General features: G+C 46.5%; 1 protein-coding gene across 17 annotated transcripts; it reads right to left on the reverse strand.

The window, feature by feature from the left end:
* Nucleotides 1-30: 30 nt before the first annotated feature.
* MSH5 (mutS homolog 5) lies at nucleotides 31-23,109 on the reverse strand. Of its 17 annotated transcripts, none has more exons than XR_014312279.1 (26): nucleotides 22,472-23,109; nucleotides 21,956-22,039; nucleotides 21,711-21,867; nucleotides 21,336-21,459; nucleotides 20,782-20,862; nucleotides 20,540-20,602; nucleotides 19,646-19,767; nucleotides 19,350-19,459; nucleotides 19,073-19,108; nucleotides 18,636-18,718; nucleotides 17,840-17,885; nucleotides 12,606-12,744; nucleotides 12,421-12,483; nucleotides 5,881-6,009; nucleotides 5,513-5,585; nucleotides 5,249-5,358; nucleotides 4,755-4,835; nucleotides 2,989-3,076; nucleotides 2,590-2,779; nucleotides 2,346-2,472; nucleotides 1,795-1,944; nucleotides 1,363-1,437; nucleotides 1,045-1,184; nucleotides 727-864; nucleotides 500-573; nucleotides 31-283 (listed from the first exon to the last, which is right to left on the reverse strand). XR_014312279.1 is itself a non-coding variant. In XM_082732714.1 (26 exons), exons 2-26 carry the CDS (start codon nucleotides 22,017-22,019, stop codon nucleotides 172-174), a joined length of 2,586 nt encoding a protein of 861 aa, XP_082588840.1. In that variant the 5' UTR covers nucleotides 22,020-22,039; nucleotides 22,472-23,107; the 3' UTR covers nucleotides 31-171. The 17 variants fall into 17 exon arrangements, 14 of the variants coding, with proteins under 14 accessions (XP_082588840.1, XP_082588834.1, XP_082588842.1 ...); XR_014312280.1 differs by having other exon boundaries at nucleotides 21,704-21,867; XM_082732714.1 differs by having other exon boundaries at nucleotides 1,045-1,188; nucleotides 21,704-21,867; nucleotides 22,472-23,107.
* Between the last annotated feature and the right edge of the window lie 1,449 nt (nucleotides 23,110-24,558).

Raw genomic sequence — 24,558 nt, forward strand, 5'->3', positions numbered from 1 at the left:
TTGTACTAGTTGGTCTAAAGAAACAATAACTTTCTCTGAAGTAAACTTTATTCCTAATACGAAACAAAATTTGCAGAAAAGCTGAGAATTCTGGGTCTGAGGAAGGTGAGGAAACAGGGCGTGGCAGCCCGTTGGGGTCTTGGAAGGTGGAGGAGGGCCAAGGAAGGGCTCTCAAAGGATGGCAGAGGCAGCAGGCAGCACTTCCTGACTCATGAAAAGGTCCAGGTCCAAGTCGGGGTCTTCCAAATCCAGTTTCAGAAATTTATCAACTAATGTCTGGCAACTGAGGGGAGAAAGGACAGCAGGGTTTACGGCAGAATAGAAAGCTGTGTCCCCAGGCAGAAGGGAGAGGCTGTAGCACAGTGAACCGGGAAAATTTAGGGATTTCAGAAACATATCATGGGTCTTTGAAGGGCAAAGAGGCTGTCTGGGTCCCTAAAAGGGGAAGAAGAACTGTAGAACATGCTGGAAAGAACCAGGACACTGGCCATACACTCACTTTTCCATCTGCTTCTCCTTCAGCAACTCTCTGACAGGCTTGATGGGTTTCCCACTGCGGATCAAGTCTGAGACCTAGCAACAGGAAGTGGGGTGAAGTGGGGGAGTTGGGTAAGAGAACCAGAAATAAGGATCAGAAATCCCATAGACCCAGAAACCCAGGCCCCTGAGAGGAGTAAGGACAATGGTAGGGAAGCCTGATGGAGGTGTTTGACCTTTGGATCTCACCTCCTTGCCACGAGTAAGGAGTTGGTCAGGAAGCCCAGCCTGAGCAGCTGTGTGGGAGGCATGGCTGGCCTTGGCAATGCCTTCACACACCTGATAGAAGAAGACAAGGTCGTCCCCATCCTCACAGGTCTCCATGGTCTTAAAAGAGATAGAAGGGGAAGTGAATCATGAATCAGTCTGTGCCCCACCCTGAAACCCCTGGCTGATCCCTGTGGGGAGTGAGAAATGGGAAGGATGCCTCTGTTCTGAGGAGCCTGTTCTGGGTTCTGGTAAATGTTCATCCTAGGGATCCCCAGAGGGCTAGACTGGTGTCCTTACCAAATACTGCAGAAGGGGCCCCTGGGGCAGCAGCTGGAGCTGAACAAGGCTTAGAAAGTTGGTGGCCACAAAGATGTGAGGGCACACGGGTCCAAGTGCCAGCCAGTGTCGGAGGACAGCAGCTAACAGCGCGAGCCCGTCTACCTGCGCACAGGGCAGGCGTGAGGGTACAGAACCACAGGTGCACCCCCTTACACACTCCACCTGCCCTAGCTATCCCCATCTTGTACTTTCCTGCCCACATACCCCCATTCCTCTCCTGGGCACCCCACCCCTCCGTTTTCCCCTCCTCGGTTTCTCTTCATTTTGTCTCCTCACCGTGTTGGTTCCCTTTCCAAATTCGTCAATGAGGACCAGAGACTGCTTGGTGGCATTGTTTACTGCTTTCGCCACCTGCTGGGGACCAAGTGGACAAGGGAGAGATTCAGTAGCATTCAAGGCCTGCAGAACTGACCAGTCTGCCTGTGGGTAAAGCTGCTTCTGTGTGTGTCCGCCCTACTAGACTGCAAGTTCATTAATGGCAAGACTCGGGTTTTGTTCACCCTTTCATTGCCAACAGTGCTTCATGCAAAGCAAAGGTTCAAAGTATTTATTCTCCCAGTCTCTGAACTCGGTGCTCCCTGCCCATAATATAGAAGGTACGCAGCAGAGGGAATGGTTTTCTTGTTCTGATCATTTTTCAAGAATAGAGTTCCTTCCTCATTAACACCCTCCACTGGTCCCCCCCCCCCCAACTTTGCTCCCTTTGACCTGGTTGAGGTCAATCATAAAGGTCGAGAGGCCCAGGGAGATGGATTCACAGCTGTGGATTCGGGTGAAGATGGCATCTACAGCCCCAATTTCGGCTTCCTCTGCTGGCACAAAGCTGCCCACGAGGGCCATGAATGTGATCAAGCCAACCTAAATAGGGAGGAGACAGGGTCTTAAGCCTGGTGGTGTGGGCCAGGGTGGGGGTGAGGCAAGGCTGAGAGGTGAATTATAGATCAAGGAGGGGTGGACACAGTTTAAGGAGAGCCCCTCAGCTCTCTTTAGAATCAGGAAAGAGGGCGGGAGAGTGGGCAGTGTTCGCGAGTGTGAACAGCAGGGACCTGTTCAGAGTAGGGGAGGATTTCAGGCCACAGAGGGATGTTAGAGCACGGCTCTCTCTCAAGTAGAGAGAACATGTGTGCACAATGGCCTTTCCATGACAGGTCAGGTCAGAACACCTAGGAGGAGCTGCAGAGACCTGTGTTTGGGGGCAGGAGGGAGATGGAGACAATGAAGAAGATGCCAGAGGCCCAGTGTGCAGGGACTCTCCTCACCTGTTTGAGGTATATGCTCTTCCCTGAGGAGTTGGGTCCAGTGATGACTTTGACCCTCCCTCTGTCCCCACCACATTCTGCAGAGTTGGGCACGAAGGTTCGGGCACAGAGTTCCATCAGAGGATGTCTGCCGTGGGTAGAAAGTCACCTCACATGTGGCCTCTCAATGCAGACGAATGAAGCCACCAGAAGATGGGGTCTTTGGGCCCCCTGTGTCTATGCCTCCACCCGCTTCTGTTCTCACCTGCCATTCTGGATTCGGACCCCAAGGAGCTGGGGAGAGTAACGGGGCCTTGAGTAGCCATAGTCACGGGCAGCACTGGCTAGAGCCAGCAGGACGTCCAGGCGGGAGGCAAGGTCCAAAACCCGGGTCAAGACAGAGGCCCGTGCCAGCACCTGACATTGCAGCTGGTACATCAGCAGAGTCTCCTGGTCTGGGGACAGGGGAGGGAGGAGCTGGGCGTCAGCTCCAGGAGAAAATGAAGAAGAGACAAGCCCCCAGATACCAGATATAGTCTGAGACCTTCCAAGACATTGAGAGGAAAAGGTGCGGAGTCAGAGTGGGAGAGAGAGCAGAAGGAAAGGAGCCTGTAGACTGTCTTCCAAACTGCCCGCTCCCCTCCAGCCTTTTGCTTCTCCTCACCCCGGATGTCACAGTGCAGGTCCCCCAGCAATACATCCAGCTCCTTGGTTCGAGCGCTACGATAGTGCAGCTTCTCCTCTGACAGGAACTGAGAACAAGGGCTCAAAGCTATGGGCTTTGTCTCCTTGGTCCCCGTCTTCTCTAACACCTTCACCCCACCCTGACTTTTTTATTCTTTTAAAAAAACTTTTATTTAAAAATATAACAGATATGGGGTGCCTGGTGGGTAGCTCAGTGGTTAAGCGTCTGCCTTTGGCTTGGGTATTGGTCCCAGGGTTCCGGGATTGAGCCCCACATCAGGCTTCTCCGTCTCCCACTCCCTCTGCTTGTGTTCCCTCTCTCACTGTGTCTCTGTCAAATAAATAAATAAAATAAATAAAAACATACACGGAAAATTGTATAAAACAAATACATGGCTTAAGGAATTATTATGAGGCAAATACCCTGGTAACCAACCATGTAAGTTACAAAGTAGTTAAAAAACTAAAATTTGGGGCCCCTGAGTGGCTCAGTGGGTTAAGCCTCTCCCTTCAGCTCAGGGCATGATCCTAGGGTCCTCATTTCATAAAAAGGCCCTTAATCCATTTTGAGTTTATTTTTGTACGTGGTGGAAGAAAATGGCCCAGTTTCATTCTGTTGCATGTAGCTGTCCAATTTTCCCAACACCATTCATTAAAGAGGCTGTCTTTTCCCCATTGTGTATTCTTTCCTGCTTTGTCAAAGATTGACAATGGTGTCTTACTTTATTTATCTCAGAGACAGAAGGAGAGAGAGCATGAGCTGGGAAGGGGGGATAGGGAGAGGAGGGGCAGAGATAGAGGGAGAAGCAGACTCCCCACTGAGCAGGGAACCCAACATGGGGCTCAATCCTAGGACCCAGAGATCATGACCTGAGCCAAAGGCAGATGCTTAACCGACTGAGTCACCCAGGTGCCCCAGTAAATAAAATCTTGAAAAAAAAAAAAATTAACTGACCATATAATCACAGGTTTATTTCTGGGCTTTCTATTCTGTTCCATTGATCTACATGCCTATTTTTGTGCTAATATCATACAGTTTTGATTATTACAACTTTGTAATATAACTTTAACTCTGGAATTAGGTTACCTCCGATTTTGTTTTATTTATTTATTTTTTTCAAGATTACTTTGGCTATTTAGGGTCTTTTATGTTCCATTCCAATTTTAGGATTATTTGTTTTAGTTTTGTGAAAAATGCTGTTGGTATTCTGATGGGGACTGCATGAAATCTGTAGATCACTTTGGGTAGTATAGGCATTTGAACAATATTTGTTCTTCCAATTCCAGAGCATGGAATGCCTTTCCATTTCTTTCTTTTTTTTTTTTTTTTTTAAGATTTTATTTATTTATTTGACAGACAGAGATTACAAGTAAGCAGAGAGAGAGGAGGAAGCAGGCTCCCTGCTGAGCAGAGAGCCCGATGTGGGGCTCGATCCCAGGACACTGGGATCATGACCCGAGCTGAAGGCAGAGGCTTTAACCCACTGAGCCACCCAGGCGCCCCTGCCTTTCCATTTCTTTGTGTCACCTTCAATTTCTTTCATCAAGGTTTTATAGTTCTTGGAGGACAGGTCTTTCATCTCTTTTCCACCCTGGCTTTTTTCCTTTTTAATCTCAGAGCTGGGAAGGATCAAAGTAGAACTATAGAAGAGACATTCCATATTGGGCAGTGCTGATAGGGTAAGGCCCTCCCTCAGCTGCTGACTTATTTCTTTTACCTCCCCCTACAGAAGTCAAGGGTCTTACCATGAAGTCCAGTCCTTCAATCTCAAAGTCACTAGCCTCTGCCATGGAAGGTAGGCGGGGAATAGAGAGAAGGAAGCCAATCTGAGGAGAGTAAAGAGATAAAACAGGGAATAAAGTACCAAGCACTCGGATGCCTGGGTGGCTCAGCCAGTTAAGCATCTGCCTTTGGCTCAGGTAGTGATCCCAGGATCCTGGGATCGAGTCCCATGTCAGGCTCCCTGCTCTGCAAGGAGCCTGCTTCTCTTTGCCTGCCGTTCCCCCTGCTTGGGTTCTTGTGCACTCCCCAACAAATTACAGTACCAGGCACCTCCCTGGAGGACAGAAAGATTCCTGTATTCTGCAGTGCTTCGAACCTCAGAGGCCTAACACTACCACCGGGTGTTCATCATCTTCCAGCTTCTCCAGGAGCTTTCTTACCTAGCAGTCTGTCCTTCATAAGCCTACTATCTCCCATGAAAGATCCCTGGGGGTTACACCCACCCTCTTGCCCTCACCAGAGGGATGTAGATGACACTGCATGATGGAATACGGGAGTCCAGATTCTCTAGCTCCTTCCTGGCGACCTCAGTGAGGAAACTGGGAAGTCCCATCAGCCTTCTTTTTTCTAGGAGGGTGGAAGACATGTGGGTATCAAAAGGAAGGCTCCTGCCCTGTTAGCAACCCATCCCCAGTTGTAGTGGCCGCCTATTGATGATGGCACCCTGTCACTGGGTGGGGCTCGTGTTTCAGGGCTCACAGGCTGCACACCCAACACTCACTCTCATCAATGTCAGGATCTATGTTGGGGAGGACTGTGAAGCGGTTTTCAGCAAGACTGCCCTCAAAGTCCACCTGAGGAGATAAAAAGTCCAATTGTTCATAACCTAGAACTGTCCCCAGTCCTGTTCCTCACCTCTCCTTGGGCCCCTATTCTCCCTGCATTTCCTGCTTTGATATTAACCCTCCAAGCATGCCTCTGATGTTCTGCCCACTCCTCTCACCATCCCATTCTTTGGTCATCCAACTGAACTTGATGTCTCCCATTTCCAACACCATCCTTTAATCCCTCCTCTAATCCCTTCAACCCCATCTAATCCCTCCTCTCTCCCCTAGGTCCCCAGGGGCTCTGCCTCATTCTTCCACTCACCACCTTCCCAATGAGGCTAGCAATATGGTGCAGGTCATCAGAGAACTCTTGGGCAATGTCCTGAAAGAGCTGGATGGACTGGGGCAGGGAGCGGCAGGCATCCCTCAGACCGAGGGCACTGTACACAGTCTGCAGCAGAAAGGGACAGAAGGTGGGTTGAGGTGAGGGGACAGGGAAGGACAGAGGAGAAAACACAATAGGACAGACAGAAGATCTCAAAGGCAAAGAAGAAACAATAAATGAGGAAATGGCATCTGTCAAACTCTGCCAGGCACTCCACTCAACACTGAGGCCACAAAGAACTAAAATATGGCCCCTGTCCCAGAGGAGCTCATGGTCTAGTGAGGAAAACAGAAATACACCCAGAAGATTTAAAAATAAAGTGGTAGGTGCTTTAATAGAGAAGAGGATTTCATATTGAGGAAGGAGAAAGAGAAGAGGGGATATGAAAGGCAGAGAATTACATGTACAGAAGGGGCAAGACACACTAAGGTAAGGGAGCAGGAAGAGAAAAAGGGTGAGGGTCAGTAACAATTAATTCCGCAGGGTGAAGGCCAGTGTCCTGAGGTGGCTGTCAAGGTTAGACAGTGTGGACACACTGAGCCTTACTTGATGGCAGAGGACCCAAGTATATGAATCAAAGGTTTATAATCTAGCCATGATGGAAACAAACAAGCACCAAAAACAATGGCTACCCATAAAAAAGATTGATCAAGTTATGAAACGGACTAAAATTATTAAGGAAGTTCAGAGAATAAGACTAATTCGGGCTAACATTATTGGAGATATCTTTACAGAGAAAAGGAAACGAGGGGCCCCCAGGCGCCTGACTCTTGACTGGACGCCTGACTCTTGATTTCGGCTCAGGTCACTATCTCAGGGTCTTGGGATTGAGTCTGGAGTCAAGTTCCACACAGGCATGGAGCCTGTTGAGATTCTCTCCCTCCCTCTCCCTCTGCCCACTCCCACCTTCCCTGGCCAAGTGTGTGCATATACTCTCTCTCTCTCTCTCTCTCAAAAACAAAAACAAAAACAAAACGAACAACCAAACTAGGTCATGAATAAGGCTATTCAAAGGAACGAGGGTGTTCTGGTTGAGAGCATGAGCAGGGCAAACAGCAGTGGGAATAAAAGCTAACACTTTCTGAATGTTTACTAAGTGAAAGGCAATATTCTAAACTCTTCACATGTTAACTTCATTCATTCCTCAAAATAATCTTAGGAGATAGGGACTAGCATTATCTCCATTTTACAAACAACAAACCTGAAGCACAAAGAAATAACAAAATTTGCTTAAGGTCTCACAGAGAGTAAACAAAAGAGCTGGGATTTGAACCCACATGGCTGGCGTTGAAACACCACTCTATACCAAGAAGAACATGGGTGGCTTAGTCGGTTGGGTGTCTGCCTTTGGCTCAGGTCATGGTCCCGGGGTCATGGGATTGAGCCCGGCTTTGGGCTCCCTGCTTGGCAGGAGGCCTGCTTCTCCCTCTCCCACTCCCCCTGCTCGTGTTCCCTCTCTGGTTGTGTCTCTGTCAAATAAATAAATAAAATCTTAAAAAAAAAAAAAAAAAGAAGTACCAAATGCATAGCCTGGCCAGGCTGAAGTAGAGTATGAATGTGGAGTAGTGGAAATGCAATATCCAAACAATCACCTATAACTGTCCATGTTTAAAGAAAATTGCTATAGATAATGAGAAGCAGGTTTCACATTGTCAGAGAAGGAAGTTACAAATGAGGAAAGGAGGAATACCCTCTGTGGTATTGACCTGGAATCAGAAGTATAAGTATGAACTTGTGGGTTCTTTAATATATAGATAGATTAAGGAATATAGGTATGAGTTCATAGGTTACCATACATGGATCTATTTCTTTCTTTCTTTTTTTTTTAAATATTCATGTTATATGTTTTATTTTCTTCTTTAGAGACAGAGATCACAAGTAGGTGGAGAGGCAGGCAGAGAGAGAGAGGAGAAGCAGGCTCCCCGCCGAGCAGAGAGCCCGATGCGGGGCTTGATCCCATGACCCTGGGATCATGACCCGAGCTGAAGGCAGAGGCTTTAACCCACTGAGCCACCCAGGTGCCCCCATGGATCTATTTCTTAGCTCTGTCTCTGGTGAGACGTGAGATACCCCAGTAGCAATAACCACATCTAGTGTCCAGATCCTGCTTTCTAATACTATTCTCCAAAGAAAGTAAACAGGACTCCTTGGAGAAATGGTTGATTCCAGAGCTGGGGCAAGGAAAATATGAACCTGGAGCATCTTGTAGTTGCAGAAAGTTAGGATATGTTCAGAAATGCACTGGGGGCCGTGTCAGAAGGGCATTATCAGAAGGGCAGTATCTGAATCTGAAAAGTCAATCTGAAGGCCAAATGGGCAGATTAAAAGTCAATCTGAAAAGAACTCTCAAGGCTCTAAACTAGAAAAAATTAAGCACAAATAAACAATAGCATTGAATTATAAATAATAAAATAAAATATGAGATAACTGGACTATGGTTATGTAACATGTTAACATTTTTTTAATAATATATTAACATTAAGGAAGCTGAGTGAAAGAAAGGTATATGAGAACACCCTGTGCAATTTTTGCAGCTTTTCTTTACGTCTTAAATTTTTTTTAAAGATTTTATTTATTTAACAGACAGATATCACAAGTAGGCAGAGAGGCAGGCAGGGGGGGTGGGGGGGGTGGGGGAAGCAGGCTCCTTGCTGAGCAGAGAGCCCAATGTGGGGCTCAATCCCAGGACCCTGAGATCATGACCTGAGCCAAAGGCAGAGGCTTAACCCACTGAGCCACCCAGGTGCCCCTTAAATTATTTCTTAAAAAAGAAATTAAAACAAAACAACAGAAGGATAAATCTTAAAAATTTTATAATAATCTTTTTTTTAAAGATTTTATTTATTTATTTGCCAGAGAGCAAGCGTGGGAGAGAGAGAATACAAGCAGGGAGAGCAGGCAGAGGGTGAAGCAGGCTCCCTGATGAGTAAGGGGCCCAATGCGGGACTCGATCCCAGGACCCTGGGATCATGACCTGAGCTGAAGGCAAACACTTAACTGACTGAGCCAAATCTTAAAAAATTTTTAAAGAAAATATTATTAGGTGGAAACGAAGAGAAAGAAACTAAAATTCGTTGCCTATACCTTGTTTGGATTACATTTTGGAGCTGTGTTAATGTTTTACATAAAGGTAAATTAAATATTAAAAACTAATTCCTAAAAATCAAAAATAGAATGAAACATATGAACATGAACATATATTTAGGTAGTGATATAACCACACAGATAGGAACTATTCCAAGTTACTAAAACACAGTAATATGACTGTATCCTTAGTAGGGACAGAAAGAACTTCCCTTCTTCCCCCACCAAAAAAATCTTAAATTATTTTCAGCAATAATATCGTTGGTAGTAGTGCTGGTATTGCTATACCAAGACTGTTGTGGGTGTAATGTCAGAAAAAGCAAATGAGTGATATTCTGATCTTATCATTCTTACTGTTACTGAGAACCACAATTTCCACTATGGAAGAAGGAGTGTTGAAGAGGATTAGTACAGGAATATACAAGGTAAGAACCCTGTGCTTCTGAATTTAAATTGCTGGCATCGGTACCAATTTATTATGTATTTTACTTTTTAAAAATTCCTAGATACGTCTGCAGAAAAGCCTTTAAAGCAATAAGCAAACCATGCTGTGCACCCTCTAGGATTCAGACTGTGATACAGAAATGCCATTTTTCATTAAAAGGAACTGGTGCTCTTTGGAGAAATGTCTGATTTGGATCAGAACCAAGAGATGTAGGGGAGCCTGGCTGGCTCAGTCAGCACAGCATGCAACTCTTGATATCAAGATTGTGAGTTCAAGCTCGCTTAGGGTACAGAGATTACTTAAAATAAATTAAAAAAAAAAAAAAAAAAAAAAGAACCAGGAGATGTAAATGATATATCTGGTACATCTTGTCAAACCAGAGAGCAGGAAGGAAGCTATCAAGTGGGGACACCTACTGGGGTCATGTTTAAAGGACTCAGAAGACAACATGAAGAGGCTCCCATTGGCCACAGATGGAACAATCTGAACATGCAGAAAGATTAAAAATGCAATGGACTGGGACGCCTGGGTGGCTCAGTTGGTTAAGCAGCTGCCTTCGGCTCAGGTCATGATCCCAGCGTCCTGGGATCGAGTCCCACATCGGGCTCCTTGCTCAGCGGGGAGCCTGCTTCTCCCTCTGCCTCTGCCTGCCATTCTGTCTGCCTGTGCTCGCTCTCTCCCCGTCTCTCTCTCTGATAAATAAATAAATAAAATATTTTAAAAATGCAATGGACTGAAACACGTGTGTAAATCTGAGCTCATGATGATACTAAAACAAAAAACCACACTGGCTACAGTGGGGGATGGAGGGTGTTAGGGAACTAGTACTTTCCTATATGCTGAGAGCTGGTAAACAAAGGCAGGGGAGAAAATCAAGCAGTTTCTATTATATTAAATGTACCACTGAGTAACCAAAAAGCAGATGAGAGGAAATTTCTCTTTACAGAAACATTCAGACTAATAAATGGAGAAAGAAGACAGAGTAACATTATTTTGTAATCCCTAAGGAATTAATGGACTTCATTATGAAATATCAAAGCCACTAATGTCACAAAAGGAGAGACAGACATATCAGGCATTATATTCCTCTGCTTATAAAACAATATTAAAGGGGCGCCTGGGTGGCTCAGAGGGTTAAGCCTCTGCCTTTGGCTCAGGTCATGATCTCGGGGTCCTGGGATCACCCCGCATCTGGCTCTCTGCTCAGCGGGGAGCCTGCTTCTCCCTCTCTCTCTGCCTGCTTCTCTGCCTACTTGTGATCTCTGTCAAATAAGTAAATAAAATCTTTAAAAAAAAAATTATAGGGGCACCTGGGTGGCTCAGTGGGTTAAAGCCTCTGCCTTCGGCTCAGGTCATGATCCCAGGGTCTTGGGATCAAGCCCCACATCAGGCTCTCTGCTCTCTCCTCTCTCTCTGCCTACTTGTGATCTCTGTCTGTCAAATAAATAAAATCTTTTAAAAAATTCTAGAACAGCGTAAAACATGCCAAAAACACGTACAGAATGTAATCTGCGAAATCCGGGTTAAGGAAAACTACTGGGCAAACAATCCAACTTCTTCACCAAATAACTTGCAAGGGGAAAAAGAGAGCTAAATATTGGGATAGAGATAGAGGGAGAACAGTGAAATGAAAAAGGAACCTAAAAGGTGACAAGAGACATCATCCCATTATATATGTTGAATGTATTTGCATCCTAATTAAACAAAATGTATTTTTTTAAAATCATGGCATTTAAGAGAGGATTAGAAATGTGTACATCAAGGGTGCCTGGATGGCTCAGTGGGTTAAGCCTCTGCCTTCGGCTCAGGTCATAATCCCAAGGTCCTGGGATCGAGCCCCACATTGGGCTCTCTGCTCAGTGGGGAGCCTGCTTCCTCCTCTCTCTGTCTGCTTGTGATCTCTGTCTGTCAAATAAATAAGTAAAATCTTTTTTTTTTTTTTAAGATTTTTTTTTTTTAAGATTTTATTTATTTGAGAGAGAGAGACAGTGAGAGAGAGCATGAGCGAGGAGGTCAGAGGGAGAAGCAGACTCCCCATGGAGCTGGGAGCCCGATGCGGGACTCAATCCCGGGACTCCGGGATCATGACCTGAGCCTAAGGCAGTCGTCCAGCCAACTGAGCCACCCAGGCGTCCCTAAATAAGTAAAATCTTTAAAAAAATGTGTACATCAGATAATTGATGATATTCAAGAATTATGCTAATTGTTAGCAAGATCATGGTATTGCTTGTTTTTTTTTTAAACATTTATTTATTTATTTGACAGACAGAGATCACAAGTAGGCAGAGAGAGAAAGAGGAGGAAGCAGGCTCCCCACTGAGCAGAGACCCTGATGTGGGGCTCTATCATAGGACCTTGGAATCACGACCTGAGCCAAAGGCAGATGCTTTAACCCACTGATCCACCCAGGTGCTCCTTGTTATTCTTTATTTTTTTTTAATATTTTATTTATTTACTTGTCAGAGACAGAGAATGGCAGGCAGAGAGAGAAGCAGACTCCCCACTGAGCAGGGAGCCTGATGTGAGACTCGATACCAGGACCCTGGGATTATGACCTGAGCCGAAGGCAGAGGCTTTAAACCACTGAGCCACCCAGGCACCCCTTGTTATTCCTTCTCAAAGTAATTTTCTTTTAGCAATCATACTGAAATAGTTATGGGTGAAATGATATAATGGCTGGGAATTGCTTCAAATTAATCCAGGAAGGAGAAAGGGGGAGAAGATATACATCAAACAAGATTGGTTATGAGTCTAGGTGTTAAAACTGCATGGTAGGTACATGGGGGTCATTATATTATTCTAATTTTTTTTGTTAGTTTCCACAATACAAAGTTGTTGTTGTTAAAGTGTTGGGATAAAGTTAGATGGGTGAGCAGAGTGCAGAGGATCTGGATTGCTTGCTGAGAGGCTTAACCTAGACCTCTAAGCTTCTAGAAGGGAGGCCTTACCTTGTACAGAACCTGCCAGTCGCTGGCCTTGGGGTGGGACAGCTTCATGCGTTTCAGAATCAGCTACAGTCAGACAATGGGATGACTGTTTTACTTCTCCCACTTTAGTGCCCCCCAAGAAGCCCAATGTCCACTACTGACCTTCAAGCTCCTTCCCCACCTCTCTGCCCCCACCCTGGGCTCACAGGTACATTCTTGATATGACTCAGCAACCGATGCAGCATTTGAGCTATGTCCAGATTCTGAGGTAGGAGGAAAAACTGAATGACATCCAGCCGAGAATTTAGCTCTCCCAGGTCCCGAGTTGGACGTGTGAACCACAGCCTAGAAGTGAGGGATAAAGTAGGGGAGACCAGAAATTACATCTGTTGTCATCACTGTCTTTTTTTTTTTTTTTTTTAAAGATTTTATTTATTTGTGGGACGCCTGGGTGGCTCGGGTCATGATCTCAGGGCCCGGGGATCAAGCCCCACATTGGGCTCTCTGCTCAGCAGTGAGCCTGCTTCCCTTCTCCCCACCACCCCCCACCTCTGCCTGCCTCTCTGCCTACTTATGATCTCTCTCAAATAAATAAAAATCGTAAAAAAAAAAAAGAAATCTATAAAATTAGCTTTAGAAAAAAGATTTTAGGGGTGCCTGGGTGGCTCAGTGGGTTAAGCTGCTGCCTTCAGCTCAGGTCATGATCTCAGGGTCCTGGGATCGAGCCCAGCATTGGGCTCTCTGCTCAGCAGGGAGCCTGCTTCCTCCTCTCTCTGCCTGCTTGTGATCTCTCTTTGTCAAATAAATAGATAAAATCTTAAAAAAAAAAAAAAAGATTTTATTTATTTGAGAGAGAGTAAGCTTAGAAGGAGGGAGGGTCAGTGGGGGAATCAGACTCCTCGCTGAGTGGGAAGTCCAATGTGGGGCTCGATCCTGGACTCCAGGATATGACCTCAACTGAAGCCAGACACCTAACCAACCTACTGAGCCACGTAGCCCCCAATCACTTGTCTTGGTCTCAATTTGTGAGAGTGTGTGTTTGGAGGGCCCTGGGGATCGTGGTGATATGTATCTGTACTGGCAAGCCCAGTGTCCTATCTATGCGGGTATGTTTACACATATCTACGAAAAATCTCTGCATGTGAGCACGACTCTGTTTATCCTGGTTTTGATGGATGTGACCATGTGTCATTCCATGTGGATAGCGATGGCGCTTGTCAATATTTAGAGGGAGAGCAGCGTATTGAGGTATTTGTGTGCCAACGCTCCAGCTTTCTCTGCGGCTGAGTAGGAGAAGATGAGTCAGCATGAATTTATCTGCATTTGGCTGTGAAAAGTACCTCTGGGTGTAATGGCACAGACGTTAGTCTTTTCCTGTTCTTCTGTAAAAGTATATAGCCATTCCATGCAGAATGGTAAGTCCTCAATTCATGATAATGGTCATCTCTGCAGAGAAAAAAGGACTGGGGAAGGACACTTTACAAGGCTTCAGTAAATTGTCTTTTTTAAAGACTTGTAAAAATTAGTATTTATTTATTTATTTATTTATTTATTTGAGAGAGAAAGCATGAACATGGGGAGGGCCAGAAGGACATGCAGACTCCCTGCCGAGTGGGGAGTCTGATGCAGGGCCTCCATCCCAGGACCCTGAGATGATGACCTGAGCTGAAATCAGACGCTGAACTTACTGAGCCACCCAGCTCCCCGCCCTTTTTTAGTAAGCTCTATGCCCAACGTGGGGCTTGAACTCATGACCCCAAGATCAAGTCACATGCTCTACCGACTGAGCCAGCCAGGCACCCCTTTAATAACTGCCTTATTCTTAATTTTGCTGGTGTAAACACAGAGGTGTATAACATCATCATCATTATCATTACTTCTACCCTTTGTGTGCCTGAGGTATCTTCTAAGAAATTAAATTAGTATACAGTAATAAATGTCTCATCTGGTTTGTCTAATTCTGGGTGTCCTTGTCTTTTGATGGCTATGAAGAGTGTGAGATTCTGCAAGGACACGTGAGCCATGAATTCTTTTCTGCATTACAGTAGGCCATTAGGCATGCTATTTTATATAAGAAACCTGTGGAGACACTGGGGCCTGGGGGTATGCATCTCATACCATAGTCGAGGGCCAGTTACCCTGGGTTAGGATATCCCACGTTAGAGTGAAGCGGAAGGCTGAGTGGGATTCAAGGGTGGGTTTTAGGCACCTCTGCTCCTTAGCCACAGACAGCTCTACTTGCAGCAGTGTAGGCCAGACTGAACACCTGTCCCCAGCCTGGAGAGCTTTGCCAAGCCTCCTGTCTTATAAAATCCTGAGGTTTTTCTAACTTATGTACTGCCTAGTGCCAGCAGAAATCTTAGACAAGCTAAACCTTCTAAATTTTACAGCTGAGAAAATGAAGCCTTTAGAGAATAAGCCTTTAAACTGAGGCATCTGGGTCAGAGGTTCGGGTGTTGGGCCGGCTGGCCTGGGGGCGTTCCCCAGATACTTATCCAAAGTTACTGTCCTTTTAAGTATAGTTGGGTCTTGAACTCAGGTGTGCAGACGGCTAGAACCGTGCTCTTCAGAGCATACCGTGACATTCTGTCACCTTCCTGGTGCCCCATCCAGCTGGGCCAATTGGATCCTTAGTTCATAATTCAGGTTATGATTCCATGTCCTACTGGAACCTTCCTGGGGGATGTGCACTCCTTCCCAACTTAAACTCTGTTCTCTTCTCCCCTAAGAACGCCTTCCTTCTCATCCCTGGCTGAGGAGAGAGATCTGCACCTGCAGAATGTGGGGATAATTAAATCATCCCAATTACCTGGAGATGACCTCAGGGATTATCCTAAATTAACCTCCAAAAGACACACAATGCAGGGCAGGTGAGGTGGGGAAAGAATTGTGCACCTGTGGGCTAGCAAAGTTTCCAGCTCTGAGTCTGCAGAGAAGATGTGACCAGCAGGCTTGCATCTGGGTACCATGCTCACTCACTGGGTCTACCACATCCAAGGCCATGTGCCAGGGACTGAGGCCACAGGCAGGACCCCTGTATGGAGCTTGCAGTTATGAGAGCGAGCAGGTTCACTGACCACTAACTCCAAGCTGATGTGACAGTGCAACCAGGAAACATAAACAGGCACTAAGTAACGGGAAGATGGGTGCCAGTCTCCCTACAGGTGCCTGTGAAAGTTTCACGGAAAAGGTGATAGTGGGCTGGCACCTTGAGGAGGATGTAAGATTCTGACATGGGAAGAACACGGGAGAGACTTTCTGGAAGAACTGCATAAACACAGGCTTGGTTATTTCCATGATGGAAAGTGGCCCAAAGGATTGGAATATAGGGTGGATCCAGGGAGAAAGGATCTAGGCAGGGCTCAGAAGATAATTATGGAGGGCGCCTGGGGGGCTCAGTGGGTTAAAACCTCTGCGTTCATCTCAGGTCATGATCCCAGAGTCCTGGGATGGAGCCCCACATCTCTGCTCAACGGGGAGCCTGCTTCCTTCTCTCTCTGCCTGCCTCTCTGCCTACTGTGATCTCTATCAAATAAACCAATAAAATCTTAAAAAAAAAAAAAAGATAATCATGGAAATTCAAGTTGATGTAAGTGGGAGGGGCTTTGAACACCACACTGCTGAGGATGCTGATCTTCACCCTGGCCAGGAATGGGGAAGTCTCCTGAGGTTTCTGTTATTCTGTTTCTACTTAAGGTTTAAAAAAGTGGAGTGACATGCTCAGATATCTATTTTGGAATGACAAGTATTTTGGAATGAAGGACAGATTAGAGAAAGAAGAGATTAGAGGCAGAGAGACCAATTTGAAGGTGACTGCGATGCTCCAGGTTAGAAAACATTATAGCTGGAATTAAAGCAGTGGGAAGAGGAAGGGAGATGGCTGAGAAAGACATCTCAGGGTAGAATCAATAGGCCTTAGTGAATAATTGAATATGAAGGGTGAAGGCGAAGCATCAATCCAAGGTTCAGCACTTGAGCAGTATTGCCAGCAATGCCATTAGCTAGAAAAAAAAAGGATTCAGGAAGAGGAACAGGTCCAATGGGCATCAGTTTAGATGTTCTGAGTTTGAACTGCCTGTGGAAATTGCAAACGGGGATGATGTGAGGTGCACATTCCACATATGGAAGTTGGAACCAGAGACACAATTTTGAAAGTCATCAGAAAATAGTTTAAATTTTAAGTATGGTTTCTATAATTAAAGATAGCGCCATGCTGAATGCGTGGCTGGCTCAGTCAGAAAAGCACGTGAATTTTGATCTTGGGATAGTGAGCTGGAGCCCCACGTTGGGGGGTATCTTGTACTTAAAATTAAAAAAAATCTTTTAGGGGCAACTGGGTGGCTCATTTGGTTGAGAATCTGACTTTGGCTCAGGTCATCTCAGGGTCTTCGGATAGAGGCCTGCCTCAAGTTCCCTGTTCAGCAGAGAGTCTGCTTGTCCTTCTCCCTCTGCTCCTTCTCTCTCTCAAATGAATAAAATCTTTTTAAAAAAATCTTTTAAAAATAAATAAATAAATAAAGAAAGCAAGCAAGCCCAGGGTGCCTGGGTAGCTCAGTGGGTTAAGCGTCTGCCTTCAGCTCAGGTCATGATCCCAGGGTCCTGGGATCGAGTCCCACATCAGGTTCCCTGCTTGGTGAGGAGTGGGCTTCTCCCTCTCCCTCTGCCTGCCACTCCCCCTGCTTGTGTTCCCATTCTCTGTCTAATGAATAATGAATAAATAAAATCTTTTTTTTTTTTTTTTAATTTTACTTATTTGACAGAGAGAGGTCACAAGTAGGCAGAGCAGCAACAGAGATAGAGTGGGAAGCAGGCTCCCCGCTGAGCAGAGAAGCCGATGCAGGGCTCGAATCCAGGACCTTGAGATCAGGACCTGAGCCAAAGGCAGAGGCTCAACCCACTGAGCCACCCAGGTGCCCCAATAAATAAAATACTTTAAAAAAATAAATAAATAAAACCCTACCATATGAGGTAGAAACTTCTAGTTATTAAGAAAAAAGAAAATGTGCAGCCTAAGAAATGTAGTTAATAATATTGTAACAACTTGACATGGTGACAGATGGTTGCTAGATTTATCGTGGTGATCACTTCATAATGTATATAAACATTGAATCACTATGTTGTATACCTGAAACTAACATAATATGGTATGTCAACTACACTTCAATAAAAAAAAGATATTACCATGTGTGGATTAGTGTTTTGTGACTGTGTTTCTGCTGCTTGTGTGTGCGCAAGTCTGTATCATCAATAGGCATATATGTATTTGTGCTGACAACATCAAATGAAGATAACACGAGCTACCCCATGGGGTTGGTATAAGGATTAAATGCATTTAGCCAGCATTTGGAAAAGGGCAGTTGCTTTTATTACCACCAGATGGAGGGGTGTGTGTGAGTGGAGGACTGCAGGCCTAAGCCTGTGGCATGTCTGTGAGACTCACCTGAGCAGCTTCTCTCCCCACTTACAACGGCATCTGTTGAGGATTCCTGTGAGGAGGAGCAGGAGCCGGAAGTAAGCTTGTTATAAGGCAGAGGCAGGGAAAGGAATGTTGCAGATGTGTCTAAACCAAGGCATTCGGGCCAGAGGTTTGGGCAGGCTGGCCTGGGGGCGTTCCCCCAGATACAGGACACAAAGGCAGCTAAAGCCAGTGCGCCTGGCCGCAAGTCTGAGCCAGGATTACTTTACATGGGCTTAGGGGAGGGAGGGGCACTCCCAGGACCAGTCAGTCAGAAAAATACAGAGTTGTTGTAGTTGGAATCACCAAGGGCCCAACGCATATGTAAACATTAAACACAATCCACCGAGATATGCACAGTGAAACCATGTAGATATTTGGGGCGATGTCCCCACTACACCCTAAAGCCAGAGATATCTGATAAAGACTCAATGCCAATAAAACACAGGTAGTTATGCAGTTATGTAACTCTCTCTACACTGGGCCTCCCCAAGTCCCTGGACAGGTGCTCAACTAGCAGAAACAGTCATACAAGCCCAAGGAATGAACATGGAATTGGTAAAGACAGAGATGACAGGCTAATGACACTGGGCAACTGTGGGCGAGGGGAGATGCCCAAGCTCAGGGAAGGTACAAAGATGCTAAGAGAGCTGGATGGGAGTGGAAGAGACATCTGGCAGTGGGAGTGGAGTGGTGAGAGAGGGGCTAGGACACGTGTTTGGAGGCAGCGGCTTTTCTGGCAGGCTTTTGCAGTGAGGGATAAGGGAAGGGGCATACTTACCAAAGAGGCTGAGCCCCTCTTTCAGTCCACTGGCCACTTTGTACACTGAGGGATGGGACTCACTCTTAAATATCTGCAGAACACTGTTGGGGAGAAATGGAGGAGTTTGAGGTAACTTGGGTTTTTAAAAGGAACTAGGAAAATGGAATGGAGGTTGGGAACATGTTCCTGAGGACAAGGGTTGCTGTGAGGTTTGTCCTGCCCTCCTCTCTGCCTCAGTTTGTCTCTTTAGGATAAGTGACTCAGGAAGGCAGGATATCTATTTAACACCTTTGTGCCTTTCTTCCTTTCTCCTCGCCCTCTCTTCCCTTTCCCTCAAAGAGACAGACCTTAATAACCCCAGGACTAAAGAAACTGGAGCCTCATTAGGATTATTATGGCATTAAACTTAATCCTTTTCCCTCCCTGGAGATGACAACCTGCCTCCATCTCCTTACCTGTACGTGTCTTGATCTATGCTTACCAGATGGGTCCTGAGGACAGAAAACAAGCAAAAGTGAAGGTGGCTGGGGTAGGGGCAGTGTGAGTTCCTTGCTAGGTTCCACCCTTCTCAGTCTTCTCCCCAGAGCTCTACATCCCCTTCAGGGGCCCCTGTATGTCCTAGAGCACTTTACCAGATAGGGCACTGCCCACTTCCTGCATCCCCCACCCATCTTACTATTCAGGCCTCCCAATCCCACCTAACTTTGCTTGAGGTTAGGGTGAACCACGTACAACACAAATTTCTTAAAGCCCAGGATGGGGACGCTGACATTATAGTCTTCCAGTTCAATCCCAATCCTTCTTCGACCCAGAAACTTGAGCAAGCCTCCAAGGGCCCGAACCTGGAAGGGGATCAGGAATGGAGCTGAGGTCAATCCCAATGTCCTTGAGATTGAACACCACCAGGGAAAACTGTTATTTTCCAGCGCTGGACTAGTATCTCCCAGGACTCAAAACCAGAAATGGGGTGCTTGTCCCTTTCTCCAGCCTGCTACATCCCAGCCCCTGCATCCCAGGACCCTTCTCACCGTGAGGACGCAATCAAAGGGAATAATAGAGGAGAGGAAGAGGATTTTCTCAGTGGCAGTCATGGTGTCTGGAATGAAGGCGTAGTTTCCAGAAAGGAGGCGCTGTTTGCTTATCTCCAGACCTATTTTGGGGGAGGTATGAGAAAGTTCACATAGCCCAATTTTTCACCCCATTTTAAAAATGAAACAATACTCTCTGACAAATAAACAAATAAAATCTTTTTAAAAAAATTAATAAAAGAATGAGACAACAGAAGCAAGAGAGATGATGTGACTTGCCAAGCTGCCACAGGCACTTAATGGAGAGCTGAAACAAGAACCAAATCTTCCCTATTTCTCTCTTTATTTCACATTTAACATAAAGATCTTTGGCTAAGGGCACAACCTGACAAAGATAAGTGACTCAGGAAGATATCTATTTGGAATCTGGAGTCAAAAAGATCATCTTAATAGAGGAATGAATAACACTAATGTTAACACTTAACATCTAATTAGGATAGAACATTCACTATCCTTTTTGCAATCCTGGGAAGGTTATTGTTATGGAAGTGTCTTATGGATCATCAGCCTTTCTTTTTCTTTTTTCCTAGGGACAAATGCCTTTGTCCTAAAGGCGAAATTTTCAACAATCAAATCTATCCACAAAGTGTCACCACTCCTTCTTCTCAGGGAAGGCCCTCAACCCTAGACATGTCTATGTGGAAGTTTCACAAGGTTTCAGGTTATTAAAGGGTAGGGAGCAGGAGAGATCTTGAGGACACTGGTTATGGGACTTAGAGAACACAAAGGGTTAGGATGAGATAAAGCTGAGGAGAGACTTGGGATAATGGGGCTGGAGTAAGAAGAAAGGGTAGGGAAACTGGGATTGCAGGCTGGACTGAGCAAAGGAAGTACCAAAATCCACACTTGGCAAAAATACGATTTCAGGTCTCTTCGGCTCTCTGTGCTCCTGGGAGGCTGTGGGGGAAGCAAAGAAAGGGCCATTAGTCTGGACATCTCAGTCCCCTGCTTCTGTCCAACCTTCCCTCTCTCCCGATTCTGGCCTCCTGGCTGTAGCTCCAAGACCCTTTAGTCTCCTGGAATATTTCATAGTTTAGTCCTTCCCCATTTTCACTTTTCCCTTACCCAGTCCTTACCAAGCTTCCCTAGAAACCGAGTCATATTCTCATCCTGTTTGGCACTTGTAACAATAGACCGGGGATTGATTTCATCCAATACTTAGAAGAAGAATGGAGACCAAATAAGTTAAAGGATCTTTACCCTCTATCTCCCTTTACCCCTCCAGGAAACCCTCCAAAAAACAAACAAAAAAAACCCTCATTTCCTCCCTCAAAAAGTAAGGAGTGCTCTGTGCTCTGCACATTGGAAGCATAGGTACGAGTCAAGCATGAAGTTTTGGAAAAGAGTAGTTAGACTGTCAAGGTGGTACCAGGGAAGAGGAGGGCATTGGAGGTTGACACGAGACTATAAACCTCTGAAGGACAAACATGACTGATTTGCCCAGGACTATATGTCCAGCACCTGATACACTGTAAACACCTAATAAATGTCCCTTGAATAATGAAATGAATTCCTATAAACAACAGAGAGAGCCTCTAGGAGTCAATAAAATAGATTGAGTCAGGTGAGGATATATGAGTGAAATACACATCCTGTTCCAGAATAGAGGAACCCATGGTTCTGCCCCCACCTCTCTGGAGAAGCCTGAGACTCTCCTGATCCGGAGCATCTGGCATGAAGTGGATGGTGGAGTCACTAGTGTCATAATAGGCAATGCCCAAGTATCCTGAAGCCCACAGGACACACAGATGGGTCTGTCCCGGGAGGAAGAAAGGAAACATATTTGAACTGCTGGGTTATGCAGGGTTATGCCATGTCTTGCTTAACTATAATCATTTTATCAAACCCCCGAGAGAGTCATCATCATCGTGGTTCATTAAGGTGAAGCAGCAGAGGCATGCGACTAGCTAGCTCTTCCCAGCCCATTTATTCTAACATCCCGAGGGGCCAACCAAAGCTCGGCTCTCTGGACCCAAAAGCCTGCTCCCAAGGCCACACCAAAGACCTCGGCCAGCTCCTGCTCGTTCTCTTCCTCCGCCTCCGTCTCCCCACGGCCTGGCACGGGGGCCGGGCTGGGAAAGCCGGCCGAGGCTGCCCCGGGCCCCGGGCTCTGCGGTGTCCTGCCTGGGATGACTCCGACGGAGGCCATGGCCTTGGAGGTTCTGCGGGTGCAGAAAATGAAGGCAGTTCAGGAGCGAGGTTTCACCTCGAGGAGCCTGGGGTAGGGGGTGTGCAGAAACGCAAACCCACCCAGGACTTCTGGGAGGCGGCTGAGGTGCAGGGCGGCGAGGGCCGAGGAGAGCTGCGGTAACATTTTGTTTTTGTCTTTAACATCTGTGGGACATTTTTTTTAAAAAAATGTCTTATTTATCAATTTGACAGAGCGATCACAAGTAGGCAGAGAGGCAGGCAAGAAGCAGGCTCCCCGCCCAACAGAGAGCCCGATGCGGGGCTCGATCCCAGGACCCAAGCCGAAGGCAGAGGCCTAACCCACTGAGCCACACAGGCGCCCCGTCTGTGGGACACTTTGACAGGCGACTTCTCAGGTACGTCACTAAAGTCCAGACTATGCAAAACTTCACTCGCCCCACCCCCATTTCGGTCATGCGGAGGTTGTACTTTGGCTGGAGGGCCCTGTGGGAGGGGGTATGTATCTTTCCTCTCTCCGCCATTACCAGTTATACTCCCACGATCGCAGCCTTAACCTCTTGAGTTTCCCACCCCAGCCGTGTGCAACTCGCGGTGTTTTCCCGCGTTTTCCGTCACCTGGGTTGCTACGTGCCCGAAGTCGCTTCCCTAGCAGCCCTGCGCCCGCTGGAGAGTCTTACTGGCGTGAGGACTAGGTGCGCGCGCACACACCCCGCCCTTCCTAGCGGCTATTGGTCGGAGAGATCCGGATCCTGCCTGGAGATCCAACGGAGCGCGAGAGAGGAGAGAATGGCGGTGGTTGGGACGGCTGGACACTGATTGGCCTATTATGCGAATAGGGGCGGTGCCAGAACGTTCAAACTTCCCGCCCGTGGGGTTGCTTGGCCTTCGAGCCTCTGGCCTTCCCAGTTTCTAGGCTTTGATTGACGCGAAGTAGAGCCTGTGAGAAAGTCGGAAGGGGAGCTCGAGTCAGAACCTGGGGAACTGGTCTAGGGGTGTTGAGGGGGGAGCTGACTAAAGGGGCAGACGCGAGTTGCATTTTTTTTCTGGACAGTGGAGATAAGCAACATTAATTAAGCCTATGCCAACAACTCTAAATTAATATTTGTACCCACGAGGGATACCTGGGCGGCTCAGTTGGTTAAGCGTCTGCCCGCGGCTCAAGTCAGGATCCCAGGGTGGGATTGAGTCCCCATCCATCGCTCAGCAAGAAGCCTGCTTCTCCTTCTTCTCCCTCTTCTGCTACCCCTGGCTTGTGCTCTCTCTCTCTGACAAATAAATAAAATCTTTAAAAAATAAATTTGTACCAAGTTCATATTTGTGAAAACTTAGGACAGTTCCTGGAAAACTAGTAAGAGCTACTAAGATTTCAAATAAGTAGAAATAAGTGAGACTCCTATTTTAGTCCTCCTTTGCCTATTTCCTTGATGCAGGGTATGACCACCCCCAGGAGGGCAATACTGTGCCAGACTTAAATTCTGGTCTCCCCAGAGGAGTGTAGAAGTGTTCAAATTACACCAAACTCCGGTGGAGAGTAGACCTGAGAACACCTACACCCCCAACTGAGACATGTCTATAGCCCTCTGCAGGTGCACACACCCACACCCCTAAAGACAGAGGGGTGTCATTCACTCACCCAGCAACTATTTAGTGCCTACTCTGGACCAGGTGGCAGACTCAAAGTACTGAACATTAATTATGGGCTTCATGAAGCTTACCTTCTAATGTGTGTGAGAAGAGAAGCAAGGAGATTATGAGGGGGACAGAAATAAATATATACTTTTAAAAATAGATCCCTTGGGATGCCTGGGTGCCTCAGTCCATTAAGAGTCTGCTTTCAGCTCAGATCATGATTTCAGGATCCTGGGACCAAGCCCCACATCAGGTTCCTTGCTCAGCGGGGAGCCTGCTTTCCCCTCAGCCTGCTGCTCCCCGCCTTGCGCCCTCTCTCTCTGACAAACAAATAAATATGATCTTTTTGTAAAAAAAAAATAATAAGTTAAATGAAAAATAAAATAAAATAATATCCCTTAAAATGCATCTTCCTCTCCAGCTTTGTCCTAGGTACCCTGAGATGGGGAGATCCCATCCAGGAGGTGAGAGAAAATGGTGGGTTAACCGGCTTCTACCACGCAAAGACTAGAAAATCCCCTCCAGCAAGGAAGGTAGGGGAGGGAGTTAAGGACTAGGTTAATGGTTACCCCTGGCAAATTGTTGAGCAATGGAGCTATGGAAACCTGGAAGAGACGTCACAACTCTAAGGCGTGTCAGGGAGCAACACACCTTCCAATCTGGGGTGAAAAGAGATTAGACACTGGTTTACCAAGCCAAGGAAGGCAAGGGAGTGAAATAAAAAACCACCCTTTGAAGGAAAGGTTAGATACTGAGTTAGGAGAAAAGCCGGGGTAAGGAGGTGAGACGAGGGAAATGTCTCTGATAGAGGATTTGGGGGCGCAGCCCAGGGGCACTGCTGGATAGTACCAGGAGAGGGCAGCATTACCTGTCATCTGGGAAATTAAGGAGAAATACCTTGTGGGTAGCCATGCCAGCCACCCAAAGTCAATATTGATGATCAAACCAGCTCTAGCCATAAAGCCATAGGACAGAAAAAGGCAGGAAAGAGGCTGCCAAAACCTGTTTGAGCTCAGGCCCGGCCCTATTTGCCTGAGGCATCTCCCACAAGGGAAATCTTTGTGGGGCAGATT

Source organism: Mustela nivalis, assembly GCF_964662115.1.
Source record: "Mustela nivalis genome assembly, chromosome: 5".
Classification (NCBI taxonomy): domain Eukaryota; kingdom Metazoa; phylum Chordata; class Mammalia; order Carnivora; family Mustelidae; genus Mustela; species Mustela nivalis.

What these genes read in the sequence shown, in the direction of transcription:
- MSH5 (XM_082732708.1), bottom strand. Translation starts at nt 22,019, where the DNA reads ATGTTACCGCAGCTCTCCTCGGCCCTCGCCGCCCTGCACCTCAGCCGC. An exon ending in TTGAAGGACTGGACTTCATG is followed by an intron (nt 3,077 to 4,754) that starts GTAAGACCCTTG and finishes CCTTGTTCTCAG; the next exon opens with TTCCTGTCAGAGGAGAAGCT. An exon ending in GTCCGAATCCAGAATGGCAG is followed by an intron (nt 2,473 to 2,589) that starts GTGAGAACAGAA and finishes TACCCACGGCAG; the next exon opens with ACATCCTCTGATGGAACTCT.